Here is a 21696-nt window from a genome sequence, read left to right on the forward strand (position 1 = left end):
AGCTAAGCGGTTTGAATCCCACCATGAATGTTACCATAGATAATAAGCTCTGCTTCCGTATCAGATGAAAGGTAAATATTATGCATATTGTCAATTGGAGATATTATAAACAGGTAACATTTTGATGTTTTAAGGATACTTGTGACATAAAGACTGAATAATATATGCACGTCAACACAAGAAAGATATTTAATTAACCAAATATTTCAGTCTGGAAATAGCAGACCATCTTCAATGGCACTACAAGAACAGTTTTAAAAAAATACAAGGTGGAATACTAACAATAGATCATTTAAAAATAGAACAAGCCACGTGATGTTATATCACTAAATATTAAAGGGAATATTTTTAAGCAGAGACATGATTGAAATAAAGATATTAATTAATAATATTAAATAACATAAAATTAATATGAATTAATGAGTTATCCTGATTAGACTTTCCCAGATTTTTGATACAGATATACAGTCATTCCGATTCAGGTTAGGACGATGGAGTAAAGCCTCTACACTTTCTTGAACGAATTTTGAACGAATAAACGTTCAAATTTATAACAGGATCTATGTAAGAGGCAAGTTTTTGACCAAAGATGTTGTGATTAGTTTTAATCCCGTGCTGAACCAATCCAGATTTTTCAGGTTTGTTATGATGAATGGAGGATTGATGTTCTTGGATTCTTTTTTCAAGAGAACATCCAGTTTGTCCAAAATAGGAGAGATCACAGTTGCAGGGAATTTGATAACCTCCAGGAAGAGATATAGTTGAGCGTTTATCTTTGGGAGAAGGAAAATGGGAAGATAATTTGTTAATAGGTGAATACGTAGCTGTTAACTCATATTTCTTCAGAATTCTTGAGATAGGTTCTGAAATCCCCGAGATGTAAGGAATTGGAACTCGACATATTGAATCTTCGTTGTTTTGTGGTGGATTATAAGAATCAAGAAGATGTTGAGTACTCTTTTCGGAAAAGCCATTGAGTTTCATGTGTTGTTGGATAGTAGAAAATTCTTTCTGTAGAAAATTAGAAGTAGAACAATTAGTTTTGGCTCTTCTGATAAGACATTTTATGATTCCTGTTTTTTGACAAGGATGATGGGCTGATTCTTTAAGAATATAATGACCTGTGAACATTGGTTTCCTGTAAACTAGTTGTAAGAGTATTTGAAGGTGACCGGATGAGGAGAACATCTAAAAAAGATAACTGGTTGTTTTCTTCCATTTCCATAGTAAACTTTATACGATGATGTAAGGAATTGATACTGTTTAAAAAAGAAGGTAAGGAGTCTTTGTTGTGTGGCCATACAGTAAAGATGTCATCTATATATCTTACTCAAAAGGATGGTTGAGGGAAAATAGATGAGAAGAGGACTTTTTCTAGATGTTCTAAATAAAAGTTGGCTAAAGCAGGGGAGAGAGGACTTCCCATGAGAACTTCATTCTGAAGATAAGAAAGCAACAGCTGACCATGGCTGAGTTGATAAGGATATCTGCACTCCAACCAACTGGATGTGGTTTGAATCCCACGAATATGGATATTAATAAATGTCTTTAGGTTGTAGACTACCATGTGGAATACCACATGTATTATTGCATGCATTGCAAATAAATATGAGGTACAAATAACATAATAAAAATTTCACAGTAGATAAGTACCGTGATAGCACACATCTTGTAGACAGTTATATTTTATTTTTTTTTTAAAAATCTAAAATTAAATGACATTTATATCCTCTCCATACATGAGCGGTTGCTAAACTTAATAGCCCATCATTGTCAACTGGTTCATGAGAAATTTAGTAAGTTTGAAGCTCTGATTGTGTTTGTATGCATGTGCAGACAACTGCTTATGTTTTTACAACTGTAAAAACAGCACCTGTTGAAAATACCTCTAGAAAGGATTTGAAAAAGGATTAGAATGAGTCAGTCATCTAACTTGATTATCTTCTTCTGAATATCAAGTTTTTTTTTAATGAGATTTCTGATACAAATCTAACTCTGAGAATTGCATTTTAAGGTTAGGCAAATTAGGATTTGGATAATTTTAGCAGTTACAAGTAATTAGTAGTGTCTAGAGCAGAAAAAATATCAAGTTTTTCCAGAGACCAAGGAAACAGTAGATGTAATCTATTTGTGCTAGGAAGGAATTGAAGTGTAAATGTGCTCATGAAGAGAAATATGATGTTACTTAAAGATCAGATCTGAGCATTATCACAGGTAAGAAGTAAAACAAGATGAGATCTTTCTTTCAAGAAATAGGACAGGATTGTTGTTGAAAGTTTTTCCACTTGGTTATACTATAAATGAAAGATACCAAGAAATTATATACTTGGTTTAATCCTAAATTCAAGTGTAAGCAAACAAAGTTTGAACGTAAAATATTTTCAGAACTGGGGCAACTTGTATATAGAAGCTGACTTCATATCACTTGCCTTAATGCAAAGCACATATCCTTACGTGTATATATAATGCTGTGTTATGGGAAGGTTACTACCCAGACCAGTTTTGACCTTTATTGAGGTCTTGTCAATGGGAGTCAGACCCAGAAGTGATGCTGAAGTCATAATTTCTTATACGAGTAGCCAAAAGGTGTCCCAACTTATTATTAAAATATTCTGGATTAGAGATAGAAGTTGGAAGTTTTTCCACTTGGTTATACTATAAATTAAAGATACCAAGAAATTATATACTTAGTTTAATCCTTTATCTATAAGCAAACAAAGTTTGCACCGGAAATATTTTCAGTACTGAGGTTTACAAGGTTTTACTTATGCCACTAGAGAACATAAAAGAAATCAGTGTTCCAGATCTTCTATAACCAATTCCTTAAAGCTGAGGATGTTTGATCACTATAGTGTACAGGCTATTGATTACCTTTTCTGTTATTTTTCAGAGAATTAAGGTGGGAACAATAAATGGATAGTTTGGTGATTGACTTTGATCTTTCTTCTTTATGATGTGCTGAATATATAATATTACTTTCACATTGTCGAAGAAATACCAGATGAGTATGATTCTAAAGATATGAGGAGTGTTTATTCTGGTGCATAGTTGGGAAGGAATATAATGGTATCAGGTTTTTGGCAAAGATCAGAGGGCCTGATTATCATTTGAGCAGGAAGCAAAATCTGCTGCATTTTACAATTTCAGATTTATGGATGCTTAAAGGTTAAAGCTATATAACTGTAACCTCTTAAGAATGTAGAGAATCTACTGGAGCTTCTGACCTAATGTCCAGTCCTCTCCTGTTCATGGTGCATCCTCTTTAGGTATCTACCTGGATACTGAATTAATGAGGATGGGCTGGCAATTTTGGATTTAGCAGACCAAATTGTATTCTTATTGACTTAAATCACGATGTAAAATGTTATCATCATCAAATTCCTGCCATGTACCCTCAAGGGGTGTACAGGATATGATAGTACTACATGAAAAATTTACATCATTACTAACTTCCTATCTACAATTTTCCTCCAAATCAGTCTGTTACTTGTCAAGGCTCCAATATTATCATTATCAGATCTTATATTTCTATCGTCTAAGGCACTTTGTACCATATCAATCTACCTATATCTTGGTCTTCCTCTGGGTCATTTTCCTGCCAACTTGGCAGAGAACACTTGTTTTGCTAATCTTTCCTCACCCATTCTGTTTAAGTGACCATACCACCTAAGATTAGCCTGCTAACATATTCCTGGATGCCGACAATGTCAAGTTCTTTCCTAATATTCTCGTTTTTAATATGATATTGCCATTGATGCCATCTGTTCACGCCTCTAATCTTTCTCAGGACTCTCATATCTGTGGTCTCTAGTCTTTGGTCAAGTGTTTTACTTCTGACCCAGCTCTCAGATCCATAAGTTAAAACTGGTTTGAACACTGTCTTGTATACAGCTAATTTAGTGTTCTGACTAATTTCTCTCTTATTCCATATGAATTTATTCAATTGACTTTCTACCATACCAGCTTTGCTGATTCTGTTGTCTGTTTCTATATTTAATTTACCATCTTCAGTAAAAATCATGCCTAAGTAGCTGAAATGTTTCACTTGTTCCACAGGTTCTCCATTCACAACACAGTTGACATTTTCATTGATTCTGCCTATGTTCATTCTCTCTTTTTATTGCTGACCTTCATACCATATCTATTACAACAGTTATTCAATTTAGTCAGAGAATCTTGCAGACTTGTAGCGGATTTATTTAGAAGTATAATATCGTCCGCATAAAGCAAAGAGCTGACATTAACATCTCCAATGTTAATGTCAGCTAATGTCTGTAAAATGTTTAAGCCATTTTGACTGGGTGATGTCCAAGAAAACATAAAATTCTTTCATGCTGACTTAGACATTGCCAAGTTAAACAAGGCCCACATTGTTTTTATCAATAAACAAGGGCAAGCAGAGTTCAAAATTGGTACTATGAATGTTAGAAGCATTAATTGAAAAGAAATGGAACTAGCAGAGCAATTGAATAAGTACCAGATCAAAATAATAGCTGTGACTGAACCTAAGAAGATGAAAACAGATGAGATCTTTGTAAGCAACAAATACAAAATGTTATATTCAGGCAATAACAATCAGGAAAAATGAGCAACTGTAGAATTCTGCACTAAATTTGAGGATTATCTTCTTGAATGGCAAGCAGTATCAATTAGAGTGATGTGGGCAAATATCAGAATGGGGAACCAGACAGCGAAACTTATTTGTGCTTATGGTCCGGCAGAATTTTCTACTAAGGAAGAATATAGTAATAGTATATATATAGTAATAGAATAATATAGTAATAATAATAATAATAATTATTATTATTATTATTATTATTGCACCCTCCATGGAGTCAGCAGACTCATCATAGGAGGTTCATTCAGCTAACAACACATTCTGGTAATGTGTTCCTTCACTGACAATATCCCTTGTAAAACACACCTGTCTTCACAACACTCTTACATAACTTCCAGGAATGGCCTCTAGTTTTTCCTCTCTTGTCTTCTACTCTTTTTATAATCCCATCTGGATAGGATAAAATCCTCTCACTATCTTAAATGTCACTATCATATCACCACTTTTTCTCCTGTCCGCCAAGCTCCGCAATCCACATTTCTTCAATCTCTCTCCATAGTCAGCATTCCAAAGTCCTGATATTGTCTTAATTGCCCATCTCTTGACCCTCCAATGTTTCCACATCACACTGAAAACCAGATGACCAAATTTGAGCACAATAGTTCAAGTGTGGCCTTACCAGTGCTTTATACAGTGACACAACTACTTCCTTAATCCCTGCATGTTAGAGTACTTCTTATCAGAGCAGTACTACGATGTGCAGTCTTTGCAACATTCAGTCTACTGTCATCCATCACTCTCGAATCTCATCTACTTCCTGCAGTACAGCACTGTCAATATAGTACACAGTCTTATATTTCTGCATGTCAAAATTCTGTTCAAATCTTCCTGAAAGGAATTAACATCAGCAGTGCTACTTATAATTCTTGCCAACTTTGCATCATCAGATCAAACAACTGAAGAGCTTCAGTCAAATCCACATGATATATCATTTACAAACAAGTTGAACAGCAGGAGCCCATAAACAGAACCTTGTTGCATGCCACTGGTTACCCTCTTTGAAACACTACTTCATCATAGGTGAACGGACGTGCTATCGGAGAGCTCCTGAGAGATTTGTGTTTTTTGTTGATTTATTGATTGTTTTGGATTCAATTTAATGGACTTAAGTGTTTAATTTTGGAGCTTATTAGCGTGGTTAGTGTACTAAAGTGTTTTATAACATAATCTATGTCGGGAAGTCGCCGCTAGATGAATTCGTAAAGTGTAGTATTCGTGCAAGCTCCAGATAAGATAAGTATCATTTTCAGTTATCGATACAAGTTACTTAATATTGTGTAGTTTTGTTTTGTTTGCCTTGCGTATTTTAGTGCGTCTATTTTTGGTGTGTTATAACGTATAATTTGACAAAACACGTTACAGATAAGTATGGCACCTGTGCGCAGGAAAATGGCGGCCAGTAATGAAGGTTCGCCATCGTTATCAAAGAACGGTAGCATAAAAGAAATGAGTCAGTGTACTAGCTGTGAAATGTACGCTTTGCGGAGTGTGGTTAGATGATAATAAAGGATTGAATGTGTGTAGAAAATGTAGGGAGAATGCGGAATTGAAGTGTATTTCGGATCGTGAGTGTGATATTTTTGTCAACCTTCAGAATGAAGGAAATAGGGATATGACAAGAAACGGCAAGGTTGTACATGAAAATTGTGAGAGTGTGAATGTAGAAAGTGTGAATGATAGTATAAATGGTTTCTCAGAGAACAAAAAAGATGACATAGATGCATTGAGTGAGATCGCGTTGTTGAATAGTGCGATAGAAAGAGCAAAACAGCAGCTAGAGTGCATGACCAAAAGTAGACTGAATGAACAAACCAATAATAAAAGGTATGACAGGAAAAATAGACGTATGAATGTGAACATGAACAAAATGAACGATAGAGTGCTGTATGGAGACTCATTAGTACGAGGTGTGTTAGTAGAGGATTTGACAAAATCGTACCAACCTGGTGCAACCATAAAGGACGTAACGGCGTCTATTAGAGAGCAAAAGGAAAGGGTGAAAGAAATGATTGTTGTGGCAGGTACGAATGATTTGAAAGGAGATAAAATGGAAATGATAGAAGACCTGAATGAATTGTTTGAGGTAGCAAAAGAAAAGAGTGAGAGAGTTAGAATGATTAGTCTTTTGCCACGGTATGACAGTGAAATGTTTAAAAGGAGGGCTATAATTGCAAATGACTTTATGCGTGGGTTATGTATGACGAGTGGTGTGGAATTTGTGGATGTGTGGAGTGAGTTTGATGGGCGAAAGGATCTATATAAGATGGATGGCTTGCATTTGAATGGTTACGGTGTAAGAAGACTTGAGAAAGTGTTGCTGAATGTAGTGGATGTGCAAATTCAGGGAAACTAGATTTGTTAGGGGGGGGAGTAGAGATACAGTCCTTATGGAGGCAGTTGAATGTAAGAATGAATATAATATGCCAGAGCAAATAAGGACAACAAATCTGAGTGGGATAGTTAATATAAGGCATCAAGGTAGGGTTGGGGCTAATGGGGGTATTAAATTCATGTACACTAATACTAGGAGTATTAGGAACAAGAAGGAAGAGTTTTTGGACATGGTTGGCACTTCCAGACCACAGGTTATAGGTATTAGTGAAACATGGCTGACTGTAGATGATATAACTAGTGGGATTGAATGTGATGGGTATAGTGTGTTCAGGAATGACAGAGAGAATAAAATGGGGGAGGAGTATTGTTGATGATAGCTGATGAACTCCAGCCAAGGAGAATAGAAGTTGAATTGCAGGATAGAGAAAAGAGCACATTTCAGGCCATTTGGTGTGAGATTGTGGCTAGCAGAACTAAATATACAATTGGGTGCTGCTATAGACCAGGTGATGGAAAAAAAGGTGGTGACAGTATGCACAAGCAAATAGAAGAAATGGGTGGAAGGAGGGTGATTATTATGGGAGATTTCAACTATGGTCGAATTAATTGGAGTGAGGAGAGGACACACGGGAGGAAGGAACTGGATTTTATGCGGTTATTAAGGGATAACTATCTGCGACAGCATGTAATGGAAAATACTAGGGGTCAGAGAGTGCTTGACCTAGTAATTACATCTGAGGATTTGGCTGTAACAAATATGACCACATTGCCACCAATCGGTGAGAGTGATCATAGGGTCTTAACTTGGGAGGTGGCTAAAGGTGTAGAATTTTCAATTAAGACTGGGTACATGTGGAATTATCGGGCTGGAAAGTATGACAAGCTTAGGAGTTTGATTGGTTCAGTGCTATGGCATGTACAACTGCAAGGACTAGAAGTTGATAGTGCATGGGAGGTAATTAAGAAGTGCTTGCATGAAGCAATGGCTGACTGTATACCTAGAGTCCGAATAATAAATCAAGTAGGGGTTAAATGGATGAATAACACCATTAAGCTTGAGTTGCAAAAAAAGAAACAACTATGGAGGGAATTTAAGGAGAAGGGTGACCGGCAGGCACATGAACGGTATAAAGCGCAGGCCAGAAGGGTGACGAGTGTGATAAGAAAAGCAAAAAAGGATTACGAAAGAACATTGGCTATGCAGGCTAAAGAGAATCCTGAACAGTTTTTTAGATATGTAGCAAGTAAAAGGAAAAATGTACATGGCAGATTGATTTTAAAGAATGCCGATGGTAGGGAGGTAACTGAATCAGTTGAGACAGTTGAGTTACTGAGTGAGCACTTTGCAAAAGTATATCATCCAGGTGGTGACATTGCAGAAACGAATAAACCAGTAGATTATACGGGAATTGTGGTTAATGAAGTGGAGGTGAGTAGTCTATTGCATAACCTCAATGTCAATACATCTGTGGGATTGGATGGTATACCAGCTCGTGTTGTACGAGAAGCAGCTAAAGAATTGTCAGTACCCTTGACCATTTTGTTTAATTTGAGTCTCGGGTCTGGGTTAGTCCCGAGCGGGTGGAAAGAGGGGAAAATAGTTCCACTGCATAAAGGTGGTTCCAAGACTGCTGTTGTAAATTACCGACCGATTAGCATATCAGGAATCATTGTCAAGGTCTTAGAGAAAATAGTCAAGAGGAAAATACAAGATTGGATAGAAGAAAATGGGATACTGTATCGGGTACAGCATGGTTTTGTGAAGGGTAGGTCATGCCTCAGTAACTTGCTCACGTATTATAACACAGTGACGGCTGAGCTGGATAAGGGTAATGGGTTTACGGTGATTCTACTGGACCTTGCCAAGGCCTTTGACAGGATTCCACATGAAATTCTAATCAGTAAATTGCAGCATATGGGAATGGACATTGGGTTGGTGAGATGGATAGGAGGGTGGTTGACGGAGAGATATCAGAGAGTGGTTTACTCGGGAGTAGAGTCCACAAGACGGCCTGTGACTAGTGGTGTGCCACAAGGATCTGTTCTTGGACCACTGCTGTTTAATTTGTTCATAAATGATATAGGAAATGATCTGAGAGGAACAGTTCATTTGTTTGCGGATGATGCGAAGTTGGGTAGGGCAATAGTGAATGCAGATGACGTCAAAATTTTGCAGGATGATTTGGATAGATTGGAGGTCTGGGCTAAGGACAATGGATGTCAGTTTAATGTGGGAAAATGTAAGGTTATGCATTTTGGGGTGAAAAGATTGGCGGCAGTTTACTGCATTGGTGGAACCGTGCTCCAGGAAATTGATGAGGCACGAGATTTAGGAGTGTTGGTAGATAAGGAATTGAAATTTAGGGGACACATTGCAAAAGTGACCAAAACAGCTCATCAAATCACTTGGTTGCTGAAGAATACGTTGACAAGCAGAGACAAGCAGGTTATTGTTCCTCTCTATCGAGCCTTGATAAGACCCCATCTAGACTACTGTGCTCAGATTTGGTCACCTAGGTTTCTTCTTGATGGGGAGGAGGTGGAGAGGATCCAGAGGCAAGTGACCAAGATGATAGCAGGTCTGTGGAATGAACCGTATGAGAACAGGTTGAGGATTTGTGGGTTGCAAAAATTGGTTGATAGGCAGAGGAGGGGAGATATGATTGAGACATTCAAATTACTGAAGGGTTTCTATAAAATTAATTCAGAAGATATTTTTGAGAACAGGGCTGGTTGTGGGAGGACTAGGGGACATCCATGGAAACTGGGCAAAAGTGTGGTTAGTAAAGGTGTTAGATCTGGGTTCTTTACTTTTAGAGTAGTGAATGAGTGGAATGCGCTCCCTGAGTCTGTGGTGGATGCTGTGACAGTGAATGAGTTTAAGGCGAGGTATGATAGATACTGTATGAATGTCAAATAGTTGTGACGAATATGATTTGGGGCCTCCCTCGATGAGTCTAATGACTCCCTGGAGTTGCCCGTAATAATAGTAATAATAATAGTAATAATAATACACAACTTGCTGGTATCATTCAGTGAGCCAATCTCTGATCCATCTAACCAGTATACTATCTATGCCAATCCTCTGCAAAAACGTTTCTGGGATAAAAACCCTGCTACCTGCTTATGAAATTGGCCAACTCACCTTCAGTTGAAAAAACTCAAATAAAGATTCCCCCGGTCACAACAGAATTGAACTTAGGCCTTTTCCAATGGGCACAACATATCTTAGTTCTTCCAGTTGCACTATAGCAGCAGTATGGAGTATGGTGGTTTTATAGTGGCTGCCATGCATAATTCAGAAGGCCAGGTCAGTGAGTCAAATTCTGGATGTTAGGAGTAGAGCTTCATGGTATCCATCCATAAAAAGGAAAATAAAACTGAGTGCGAAAATTGCAGAGCTATTTTTCTACTGAGTGTTCCTGGTAAGATTTATGTGGAATAAGAAAAAAATTAGTCAAACACTAAATTATCCGAATACAATAAAAAATCTGGAGACTTCAGATATGAGAGTTCTGAGAAAGATTCGTGGAGTGAACAGATGGCATCATTAGCAGTATCACATTAAAAATGGGGATGTTAGGAAAGAACTTGCCATTGTTAGCATTCTGGAATGTGTTAGTATAGCTAGTCTCGGGTGGTATGGTCACTTAACTATAATGGTAGAGGAAAGATTAGCAAAACAAGAGTTGTTTGCCAGGTTGGCAGGAAAAAGGCAGAGGAAGACCAAGATGTAAGTGGATTAAAACAGTAAAAAGTGCCTAGAAGATGAAGAAAGTGCCTATAATGTAGTTTTGATAGATAACAGATTAATTTCGAGAAAAATTGTTGATTGGAAGTTGGTAATAGTATAACTTTTCATGTAGTATTATAATTATCCTGTACACTCCTTAAGGTACATATCAGGAATTTGATGATGATTTGGATTTTTATTATTATTATTATTATTATTACGTAACACCTCCAGCGAGTCCAATGACTCATCGAGGGAGGGCACTCTACAACTCTGTAATCACTGCTCAGTCCACCAGCTATCATCATCATCTACACTAGCGCTATCCACTGTCCATCATCATCACTAGTATTTTTACAGACAATCCCAAGCATCCATGCCCACGCTTGGATTCGAACCCGCAGCCTTTTGCAGATAGCGGATACACTGACCACTCAGCCAACCAGGCCTTTTTTTTTTTTTAAGTTATTGCAAACTGAATCACAGACAAGTGTAAAGCTGGATTTACATACTGATACCTCTTTAAATCATGTATCAAGTATAGGCATTGTTCTGTCTTTGGAAGTGAGATCACTAGGTTGCGCGCAGTGATACAAAATGCGCAGCGGCAATTAGAGCACCTGCAAAACTCTTTCCAGAGTGATTCGGCTAACGTAAAAAACAATGCAAGAATGAGAGAGTTTCTGAAATGAAGGAAAGAGTGTTGTATGGTGGCTCGTTATTAAGAGGGGTGATAGATGGCAGTGTAACTAAATCGTACTTACCGGGTGCGAAATTTAAGGATGTAAGTGAGAGTATTAGAGTGCAAAAACAGAGGGTGAAAGAATTAATAATTGTGGCGGGTACGAATGAATTGAAAGGTGATAAATTTTTTATGAGAGAGGACTTGAAAGTATTGTTAAAGGTAGCGAAAGAAAAGAGTGACAGAGTTAGAATGGTTAGTCTGTTGCCGCGGTATGACAGAGAGGAGTTTAGGAGGAGGGCCATAATCGCAAATGACATTATGCGTAGGTTATGCAGACGGTGTGGTGTGGAATTCGTGGATGTGTGGAATGAGTTTGAAGGGCAAAAGGACTTATACAAGATGGATGGCCTGCATTTGAATGGACTTGGTGTGCGGAGACTGGAAAGAGTATTGCTGAATGAAGTGAAAATGGATGTGCAAAACCAGGGAAACTAGAACTACCAAGGAGGGGGGAATGGATATGCAGACATCATTGAGACAGACGAGTGTAAGAATGTACCCGAGCCAGCACTAAGGACAAAAAATGGGAATGGGTCATTTAGAATAACGCATCAATATAGGGATGGGACTAAGGGATCACTGCATTTCATGTATACTAATGCCAGGAGTATTAGGAACAAGAAGGAAGAATTTTTGGCCTTGATTGGCTCTTCCTGGCCACAGGTTATTGGCATTAGTGAAACATGGCTGACGGAAGAAGATATAGTTAATGGGATAGAATGTGTAGGTTATAGTGTGTTTAGGAGGGACAGAGAGAATAAAATGGGGGAGGGGTATTATTGATGATAGCTGATGAACTGCAGCCAAGGAGAATTGAAGTTGTATCGCAGGATAGTGAAAGGAGCTCATTTGAGGCTATTTGGTGTGAGATTGAGACTGGCAGAATAAAATATACAGTTGGGTGCTGCTATAGACCAGGTGATGGAATAGATGGTGGAGATAGTATGCATAGGGAAATTGATGAAATGAGTTTCCACTCATTTGGGGGATTTCAACTATGGTAACATTGATTGGAAGGAGGAGAGGACACATGTGAGGAAGGAAAAGGATTTTATTCAATTATTAAGGGATAACTATCTGAGACAGCATATAATTGAAAATACTAGGGGTGTGAGAGTGCTTGACCTGGTAATAGCATCTGAGAATTTGACTGTAATGAATATGACCATGTTGCCACTTGTTGGTGAGAGTGATATTACCAGGTCAAGCACTCTCACACCCCTAGTATTTTCTTTAGCCACTTCCCAGGTCTTGACCTGGGAAGTGGCTAAAGGTATGGAATTTTCGATTAAGACAGGGTATATGTGGAATTACCGTGCTGGCAAGTATGACAAGCTAAGGAGATTGCTTGGATCAGTGCCATGGCATGTACAACTGCAAGGGCTGGACGTCGATAGAGCATGGGAAGTGGTCAAGGAGCATTTACAGGAGGTAATGGCTGATTGTATACCTAGGGTCCGAATAGTAAAACAAGTAGGGGTTAAATGGATGAATAACACCATTAAGCTTGAGCTGCAAAAAAATAAACAACTGTGGAGGGAATTTAAAGAAAGGGGTGACCTGCAGGCACACGAACGGTATAAAGTGCAGGCCAGAAAGGTAACGAGTGTGGTAAAAAAAGCAAAAGCGGATTATGAAAGGAAACTAGCTTTGCAAGCAAAAGAGAATCCCAAACAGTTCTTTCAATATGCTGCTAGCAAGAAAAAAACTGTACACGGAAAAATGATTTTAAGGAATGACGATGGTAAGGAGGTCACTGAATCAGTCGATATAGTGGAGTTACTGAGCGCGCACTTTGCAAAAGCATATCATCCAGGTGGTGACATTGATAAAATGAAGGAACCATTAGTTTATACGGGAATAGTGATGAATGAAGTGGAGGTGACTAGTCTATTACAGAACCTTAATGTGAACACATCTGTGGGATTGGATGGTATACCGGCACGGGTCTTGCATGAAGCGGCTAAAGAATTATCAGTGCCCTTGACCATGTTGTTTAATCTGAGTCTCAGGTCTGGTTTAGTCCCGAAGGTGTGGAAAGAGGGGAAAATAGTTTCACTGCATAAAGGAGGATCCAAGACTATGGTTGCAAATTACCGACCGATCAGCATATCAGGAGTCGTTGTCAAGGTCTTAGAGAAAGTAGTCAAGGGAAAAATACAGGAATGGATTGATGAAAACGAGATACTGTACAGGGGACAGCATGGCTTTATGAAGGGTAGATCATGCTTCAGTAACTTGCTCAAGTTTTATAACAAGGTGACGGCTGAACTGGATAAGGGAAATGGGTTTACAGTGATACTGCTGGACCTGGCAAAGGCGTTTGACAGGATACCACATGGAATACTAATCCGTAAACTACAACATATGGGAATGGATATAGGATTGGTGAGATGGATAGGTGGTTGGTTGATGGAGAGATATCAAAGAGTAGTTTATTCAGGAGTAGAGTCCAAAAGACGGCCTGTGATTAGTGGTGTGCCACAGGGTTCTGTTCTTGGACCACTGCTGTTTAATCTGTTCATTAACGATATAGGGAAGGATCTAAGTGGAACAATTCATTTGTTCGCTGATGATGCAAAGTTGGGTAGGGCAATAGTGAATGCAGAAGTTGTCAAAGTCTTGCAGGATGACTTAGATAGATTGGAGTTCTGGGCTAAGGAGAATGGATGTCAATTTAATGTGACAAAATGTAAGGTTATGCATTTTGGGGTGAAAAGATTAGCAGCAGTATACCACATTGGTGGAACTTTAGTCCAAGAAATTGATGAGGCCAGGGACTTGGGAGTGTTGGTGGATAAGGAGATGAAGTTTAGGGGGCACATTGCAAAAGTAGCTAAATCAGCTCATCAACTCACTTGGTTGTTGAAAAATACCTTGACGAGCAGAGACAAGCAAGTTATTGTACCTCTGTACCGAGCCTTGATAAGATCTCATCTCGACTACTGTGCCCAGATTTGGTCACCTCGGTTCCTTCTTGATGGGGAGGAGGTGGAGAGAATCCAGAGGCGAGTGACTAAGATGATAACAGGTCTATGGAATGAACCATATGAGAACAGGTTGAAGATTTGTGGGTTGCAGAAACTAGTTAATAGGCGGAGGAGGGGAGATATGATTGAGACATCCAAATTGCTGAAGGGATTCTATAGGATTAATTCAGAGGATATTTTTGAGATCAGGACTGGTTGTGGGAGGACTAGGGGACATCCATGGAAACTGGGCAAAAGTGTGGTTAGTAAAGGTGTTAGAGCTGGGTTCTTTACTTTTAGAGTAGTGAATGAGTGGAATGCGCTCCCTGAGTCTGTGGTGGATGCTGTGACGGTGAACGAGTTCAAGACAAGGTATGATAGATACTGTGAGAATGTAATCGCATAGTGTGTGGACATGATGTTTAGGGCCTCCCTCGATGAGTCTAAGGACTCCTGGAGTTGCCCAAAATAATAATAATAATAATAATAATATCTCAGTTATGGTTCTACTCCGCAGAGGTAAAATTTTAACATTTTACCTCTATGAAAAGCATGTTGATAACATTGTGAATTTTTTTCTCTGCTTAAGCACAAAATAAATAAATAAATAAAGTCTGATTAATGTGCATTTTTATTTAATTTGCAGTTATCTTCATTTCTGATTTTATTTTATTTTATTTTTTAATTTTTAATCTTAAAATAAGCTTTTTGTGTTTTTATAGGCCTCATGTGAAAATGTTTGTGCAGACCCATGTATCACTCTACATTGCTTCTTAGTAAGTATACTAAATGCTATATTAAATTAGATGCTTCAAATATAGTTCCAACTTTAAATTATAAAAGTATCATTTTCATTTTTATCATATGATTGTAGCATTCTGGCCAGCTTTTTCTCTTGGCAGTTTGTTTAATGCTTTTCCAGATCCACAAAATTAAAGTATAGATCCTTTATTCATATCACTCTCCACATGCCAAACATCGAGTGTTTACATACATTAAATATGTATGTAAACACTTGATACTTTTTTATACTCTCGCTACAACAAACTTGTGGGAACAATAGGAAGAGTTGAATATAGTGAATAGTTTGCCATGGTGAATTTCTTTTGCATTGTATCTGTGGTGCTTTGTTTATAACTTTTCAGTAGTTCGTAATCAGTTTCCTATAGTTAGTTGATGCTGTAATTATGAATCTTCACATCAGTTAATTTGTTGTATTCTCTTACTGGTAAACTGAGAAAAAAGAATCCCCTACCTCAGTTTCCTTTCTATATTTTAAATAGGCATATTTGCTGTTAAGTGTAATTTTTGCTACTTGAAAATAACTTATATTTATGTATCCATATAATTTTATTAGTACATAAGTTCATATATTTTAACTAGCTGTAATAATTAAAATAGTATAAAATTAGACTCAACACAAGCATTGATTTATATTTCAGAGTTATTTATTTTCAATTACCTGTGGTTCTTATAAGTTAAAAATTTGATCCTAGGACTACTTTAATTATTTGTCTCATTAAGCAGGAGATAAATGCATAATGACATTGCTATATGAATATCATGGTTAGGTAACTATTGCAAATCACCCAGTAGAACTCTTTAATAAACATTATGAGAGTAATATAATTCTAGTGAAACAGGTTTGGTGTGTTGTGAAAATTGAAGAATTGTTAAAGAAATTGAGTGTATTTGGAATATTAAATACTTAAGATAATATCGGGATGGTGGACTGAATGATATTTTGCCACATTTTAGAGGAATGTACTAAGAAAGCGACATTGTCAGTTGATCCTGCTGTTTGCTTGGAAGTCTTGCAACTAGAAGAAGTTGAAGTTTGCAGTGAAATAAAAGCAATTATAGACAAGTTACTTACAAGTAACATTACTTCAGTATTATGATTTGTAAAAAATTATTAAGGACTTGCTCATGTATGGAATGAGACGGATAAGGTTCAGATTATTTCTGTTATCTTGGATTTGTTCAAGGGCAGTCTTGTTTTAATAATCTGGTCAGATTTATCATGAAGCAACAACAGTTTGTGAGTGGAGAGAGATATACAGTGATCTGGATTCTGGATTTTGCAAGGCACTTCTAAGTTGTAACAAATGGATTTAAATGATCAGATAAGATTGGACTTTGACTTTCATATGGACTTCAAAGCATTGTTGTTTTAGAGGAGCATCATTAAGAAAGAGAAAAGTAACAAGTGGAGTTCTGCAGTACTAGGGTGGTTACAAAATGCGATTACACAATATCACAATGTTGATCAATTCGGTAAGAATAGTGTTAATACAGTATCTCTTTTTGAGAATTACAATTGGTGAGAAAGGAGAGATGAGCAAGCTTGTGAGTGGGGATAACAGAATACTGTAGCTAAGTGTGAGGTTTAAAATTTTGTTATCTACAGATCGAACATTGGCTGTGAGATTAGGAGAATGCCACCCCAGAGTTTGTTGGATAGTATGTAGAGGAGTGGGGTGATGTATGATTATGATGTATAATATGAGAAGTAATTACTGTTTTTAATGTGCATTTTCTTTACTTGATGAACACTGAGGAGATTTTCCAGTAGATAAAACAATACTATGGGCTATCTCTGAAAAGTCCAACTAGGCATTGGTGAGCAAAAGAGTGAGAAATAGGATTTTTGCATGGAGAGTAATGGGTACATGGGATGCCTAGCCTCAAAGTGAAGATGGTAAATGAATTTAGTATAGTGTGATATACTGTGGACACTTAAGGCAGGCGATTCATGGAGTCTCCTGACTTCTTGACGGTCCTATAACAAATAGTGTATCAAAAGCTATGAACTCCTTGTGCAGTATGCATTTAAAGATACCATCAGGTCATTAAATAAACATAATTTGTGTTTGTTTGCAGTTTATCATAATAGTACAATGAATAAACCTGTAGAAAGGCTATCAACATGTACAATGTGTTCATTGTACATATTGATTAATTTTGACGGTATATATTAGAACACAGACTGATAAGTAAATAATTATTGACATATTGCTGATATTTCGCTGGTATTCTAACCAGCATCTTCAGAGCACAAGCAACAGTTTGTCACAGTGCGTGAGACAACAATCTGGTGTAACAATGGAACTAGTTAGAATGATTGTAGCTAAAACAAAAAGACTAATGTCCTAATTGGGTGCCCTCTATGTAAAAAAAAAAAAAAAAAAAAAGAGAGAGAGAGAGAGAAAGCAGGTACTACTAGTTATGTGTTTTCTGTGCACAGAAGCCTCGAAACATACCCTGAACCTCGACAAGTATGGCTGTATAAATGTATAAATTTGCCTAAGATTTGGGAGATAGTAGAGGGCACCTAATTACGACTTTAATCTTTGTGTTGTAGCTACAGTTGTTCTAACTAGTCCCATTGTTACACCATTTTTGTTGTTGTCTCGCACACACTGTGACAAACTGTTTTTTGTGTTCTGAAGATGTTGGTTAGAATACCAGCAAGATATCAGCAATAAGTCAATAAATAATTATTTACTTATCAGCCTGTATTCTAATATATACCATAAATTAATCAAGGGTACAGTGAATATTAGCAGAGTTATGAAAAATGTAGTTTTATACACTGTTATGTTTAAAAAGTGATAAATTTGTTTCATGTCCAGTAAAGGTATTTTGTTCTTTCAGTGTGACCTTCATTGTGGTGTACATAGTCTTAGTCTGTTGTGCCAATATCAGGTGTGTATTTTTTTAGTGAATGCTATTTAAAAAATACAATTTTTTCTGTTATATGATGGAGTAAAAATGCAGAATTAGTTAATTATACACTATTTTATGCTTCTCTTACAGAAAAGGAATAAATATCACCTCATTCAGTGTTTCATGTTGAACAAAAGTCAGTTACTTTAATACATAATTCGTGTTTTCAAAGTTACTTTGATCACATTAGTATGAATATACACAATTAACAGTACTGATTTAGCATTATTTGAATACTCTATGCAGCTGGTCATCATGTTTCACTAAAATAAAACTAAGTTTTTGTTTCTCATTCCATTTGCAGAACTTAATGTATAAGCTATCAGCTGAAGTGGAATTAAAAAAGAACATGAATGGTGTTTATCTTTAAAGACAGTTTCCTTAAAGAAAGCACTTCAACTAATTGACATTTCTTGTCTTACTTGCTCCAACCATTATTTCACAGAATGTTTCTACTCATCATTTTACAGATAATACTTTGCAAACACTGCTCTGCAGAACTGGTGTCCATTATTCTCTCTCCACACTTCTGTTAATCCCATAACATGAGAAACTGCCTGAAATCCATTTATAGTTCAACTGCTAATCCACTGAGCCTGCTTTTCCCACTTTTCTTTCATTCCATCTACCAGCCTTCCCCCTCAAAACTACAGCCTCTTAACTGTTTAAAAAAAGACATTAACAGATTTCTCTCTTGACTTATATCCTTACATAGTACCAGTTTGCCACAGTCTGAACTTTCCTGTGTGTGGACTGATAAACTCTCTTTAAACAGAAAATGACTTCTGTTTAAAGATTTATAAAGACTTGCAATTTAAGAAACTTACAAAATAGCATGCAATTAAGCTTAGCTGTTACAAAATAAAAATCTTTAGTCAGTTTGCAAGGGGCTAAATAATTTGTCTTATCTGCAAACCGAAAAATAAAACTGTCGTATTGAATTTGGTAATATTAATTTAGTAAATTCTCAGATAATATTAGTGAAAAATCTTTCCAATTAATAGTATTTTTTTCTTACTGTATTAGAAACATTTGCAGGTTATGGGATTAAACAAGTCTTTTAGAGCCGTTCTTTGTTTCAGTATGACGTTTTGAAATCTCACAAGTAAAAGAAAAAATGTGCACCTGGCACACGTCAGCAATGTGTTTTTATAACACATCTCGTAGAATTTAATTTTTTTTCAAATGGGGGAGGGGACAATTTTATTTTTTTAAATGTGATTTATTAGGTTTGAATTTTAGGAATACAAAACATTTGATTTGTGGTAACTGAAATATGAGACAGACTTGTAATTTAAAATTACAAGTCTCTCGTATTTTTCATTTTAATCTTCAAAAATTGCATCAATATGAACACTGATCTTACTTTAGCAAGATCGGTGTTTGTATTGAGGTTGAACTTCTCTTTTATAAACTTGACAGAAACCTTTGAATTAGGATCAGGACTGAGAATTACTGGTTTGTTAATATTTTTTTTTCCTCAGCACAGCACTATCAGTGGTATAGAACAAAGGGAATGAAATCTATATCTTCAATCAAATTTTCAAGCATTTAAAAAATACTTAAATGATGCATTATTAGAATATGTCTCTAGTGTTTGAAGGAAAAAATAGAATGGGAGTGAAATGAATGTGCAACTTTATTCTTAAGAAAAAGATGGAGTTAAAGGAATTCCATGTGGATAAGGATGATGTGAGTTATGAAAATTATAAGGCACAAGCCAGAAGAGTTACAACTGTTGTGTGGAAAGCTAAGTCTGAGAATAAAAATTTACAGGCTTTGCAAGCTTAAAGACAATCCAGAAGAATTCTAACATTTTACTACAAGTAAAAGAAAGAATGAATGTGGAAGAATAACTACTGACTGCAGATGGCATGCAGAAGAGATTGTTTAACTAATGAGTGTCCATTTTATTCTAAAGTTACAAACCTGGTGTATAAAACTCTCAACCTTTTACATCAACATCGAGCTCTTTGCTGGATGAAGAAACTGTGGTGTATGAGGAGGGGATACTAGAGCTGTTGCAAACACAACAAGAATTCAGCAATATTGGCTGATTGGATATCGACATGGATGCTTTTTTTTTTTTTTTTTTGGTACTGGTTATGGGCAGTACTACCCTTACATCACGTCCAGACTTGATATAGACCTAAGCCTTTACAAGTGTTTTACCCTATGCCTGTTCTAGTTATCATTATAGTCATTCTCTGGTGGCAATGCCATGCCACGAGTGTGCCTTGTAGGACCCTCAAGGACAGAACTTGAGGGCCCTCAAGTTATAGTGATAGCATAAGCCCAAGCAGTTTTAAGTTATAACTATCCGCACCCCATATGCCATGTAAAGGGATGGTGGCACTGGTAAACCTTGGAGTTGCCCCATGCTCCTCCTGTATCTTACTAGATCGTGGATATTTTTATAATAGTTTACTTTATTATTATTGTTATAAGCTAGTGGGTGCTCTGTTCCCACCACCTGGGCATCAACTACCCAAACGTCACCATCTCTTTTAATCACTAAGTCTGTCTTACGCAAACCCGCAGAGGTCCTATAATGTGGTTCCACCGCAGTCTCCCAAACTTTGTTCTTAAAGCAGTTGTTCAGAATGGAGACCACGGCATCATGCCTCCTCACGTGTACCCCATGGGTGCAACACTGGGCTATATGAGACAATGTCTCATTGTAGTGGCAGCCAGCCCTACAGTTTGAGTCATCACTACCCCATCGAGCTGTGTGGGCTCGAGTAGACAGGACATTGATCTTCGTCCTGATAAGGTCAATATACTTGAACCCAGGGAGGAGTCTGGTGCCATCCCTTACCCACTCATGCTGGGGAAGCACCAGATATGACTCTTTTAAAAGATCACCATCTACAGAACAGTGCAACAGAGATGCCTACTTCTTGTGTTCTGTGGGTGCTGACTTGATTAAAGTACCTTGATAATGGGACCAGCCTTTAGCCCACCTAAAGTCTTGTTGTATTAATGGGCTATAGAAAGCCTCTCTGCTGATGGGGAAGAAGATAGTTCTAACTTCACGATTCTTGACAGCCACAGGTGTGGGATCAGCCATCTAAGTGATGGAACCCCGAGTCCACCATCCTTCACCCTCGTATGGTAAAATGAAGTAGGAGTATCAGGTGGCCGAACGGATAGCCCTGTCCATTCGGGACAGTACCGAGATATATGTCCTACCAAGCACCAACTTGTGGTAAAAGCAAGGTAGGAGATAGTGGGAAAGGAGAAACAGTCTTTGCTGAGGCTTGAGAGGAGCTTTCCTCAAAGAAGCGATCCCAGCTTCTAAGATAGAAAGGGACAGAAGACCTTCCCTTTGGGGTGAACATGATACCGAGGTATCTCCACTCTTCCAGGATGGTCAAAGCATGCATCGGCCTCCCGTGCAAGGAAAACTATAGTCTCGACCTTAAGCTTCTTGTCACGACCAGAGGGGACAAGAGCTAAAGAGCAGGACTTCTCTACATTAATAGAAAGGCCTCGAATAGAGAAGCCAACTGCCCGGTCAAGGAGTTCCTGCAGGCCTATCTTAGTAGAGGCTACGAGAATATGATCA

The 21696-nt window shown here is 37.4% G+C and overlaps 1 protein-coding gene across 1 annotated transcript in view; it reads left to right on the plus strand.

The window, feature by feature from the left end:
- Window positions 1–21696, plus strand: part of LOC150109719 (protein lifeguard 2-like) — a 212207-nt gene that overhangs the window by 78522 nt on the left and 111989 nt on the right. Inside the window, exons 5-6 of the mRNA XM_090409858.1 lie at window positions 15122–15175; window positions 18057–18107. Coding sequence (XP_090265984.1) covers window positions 15122–15175; window positions 18057–18107 — 105 coding nt within the window. The remainder of the gene's footprint in view (window positions 1–15121; window positions 15176–18056; window positions 18108–21696) is intronic.

Source organism: Typopeltis vanoorti, chromosome 2, assembly GCF_054136105.1.
Source record: "Typopeltis vanoorti isolate ZY-2024b chromosome 2, IOZ_Tvanoo_1.0, whole genome shotgun sequence".
Lineage (NCBI taxonomy): Eukaryota > Metazoa > Arthropoda > Arachnida > Uropygi > Thelyphonidae > Typopeltis > Typopeltis vanoorti.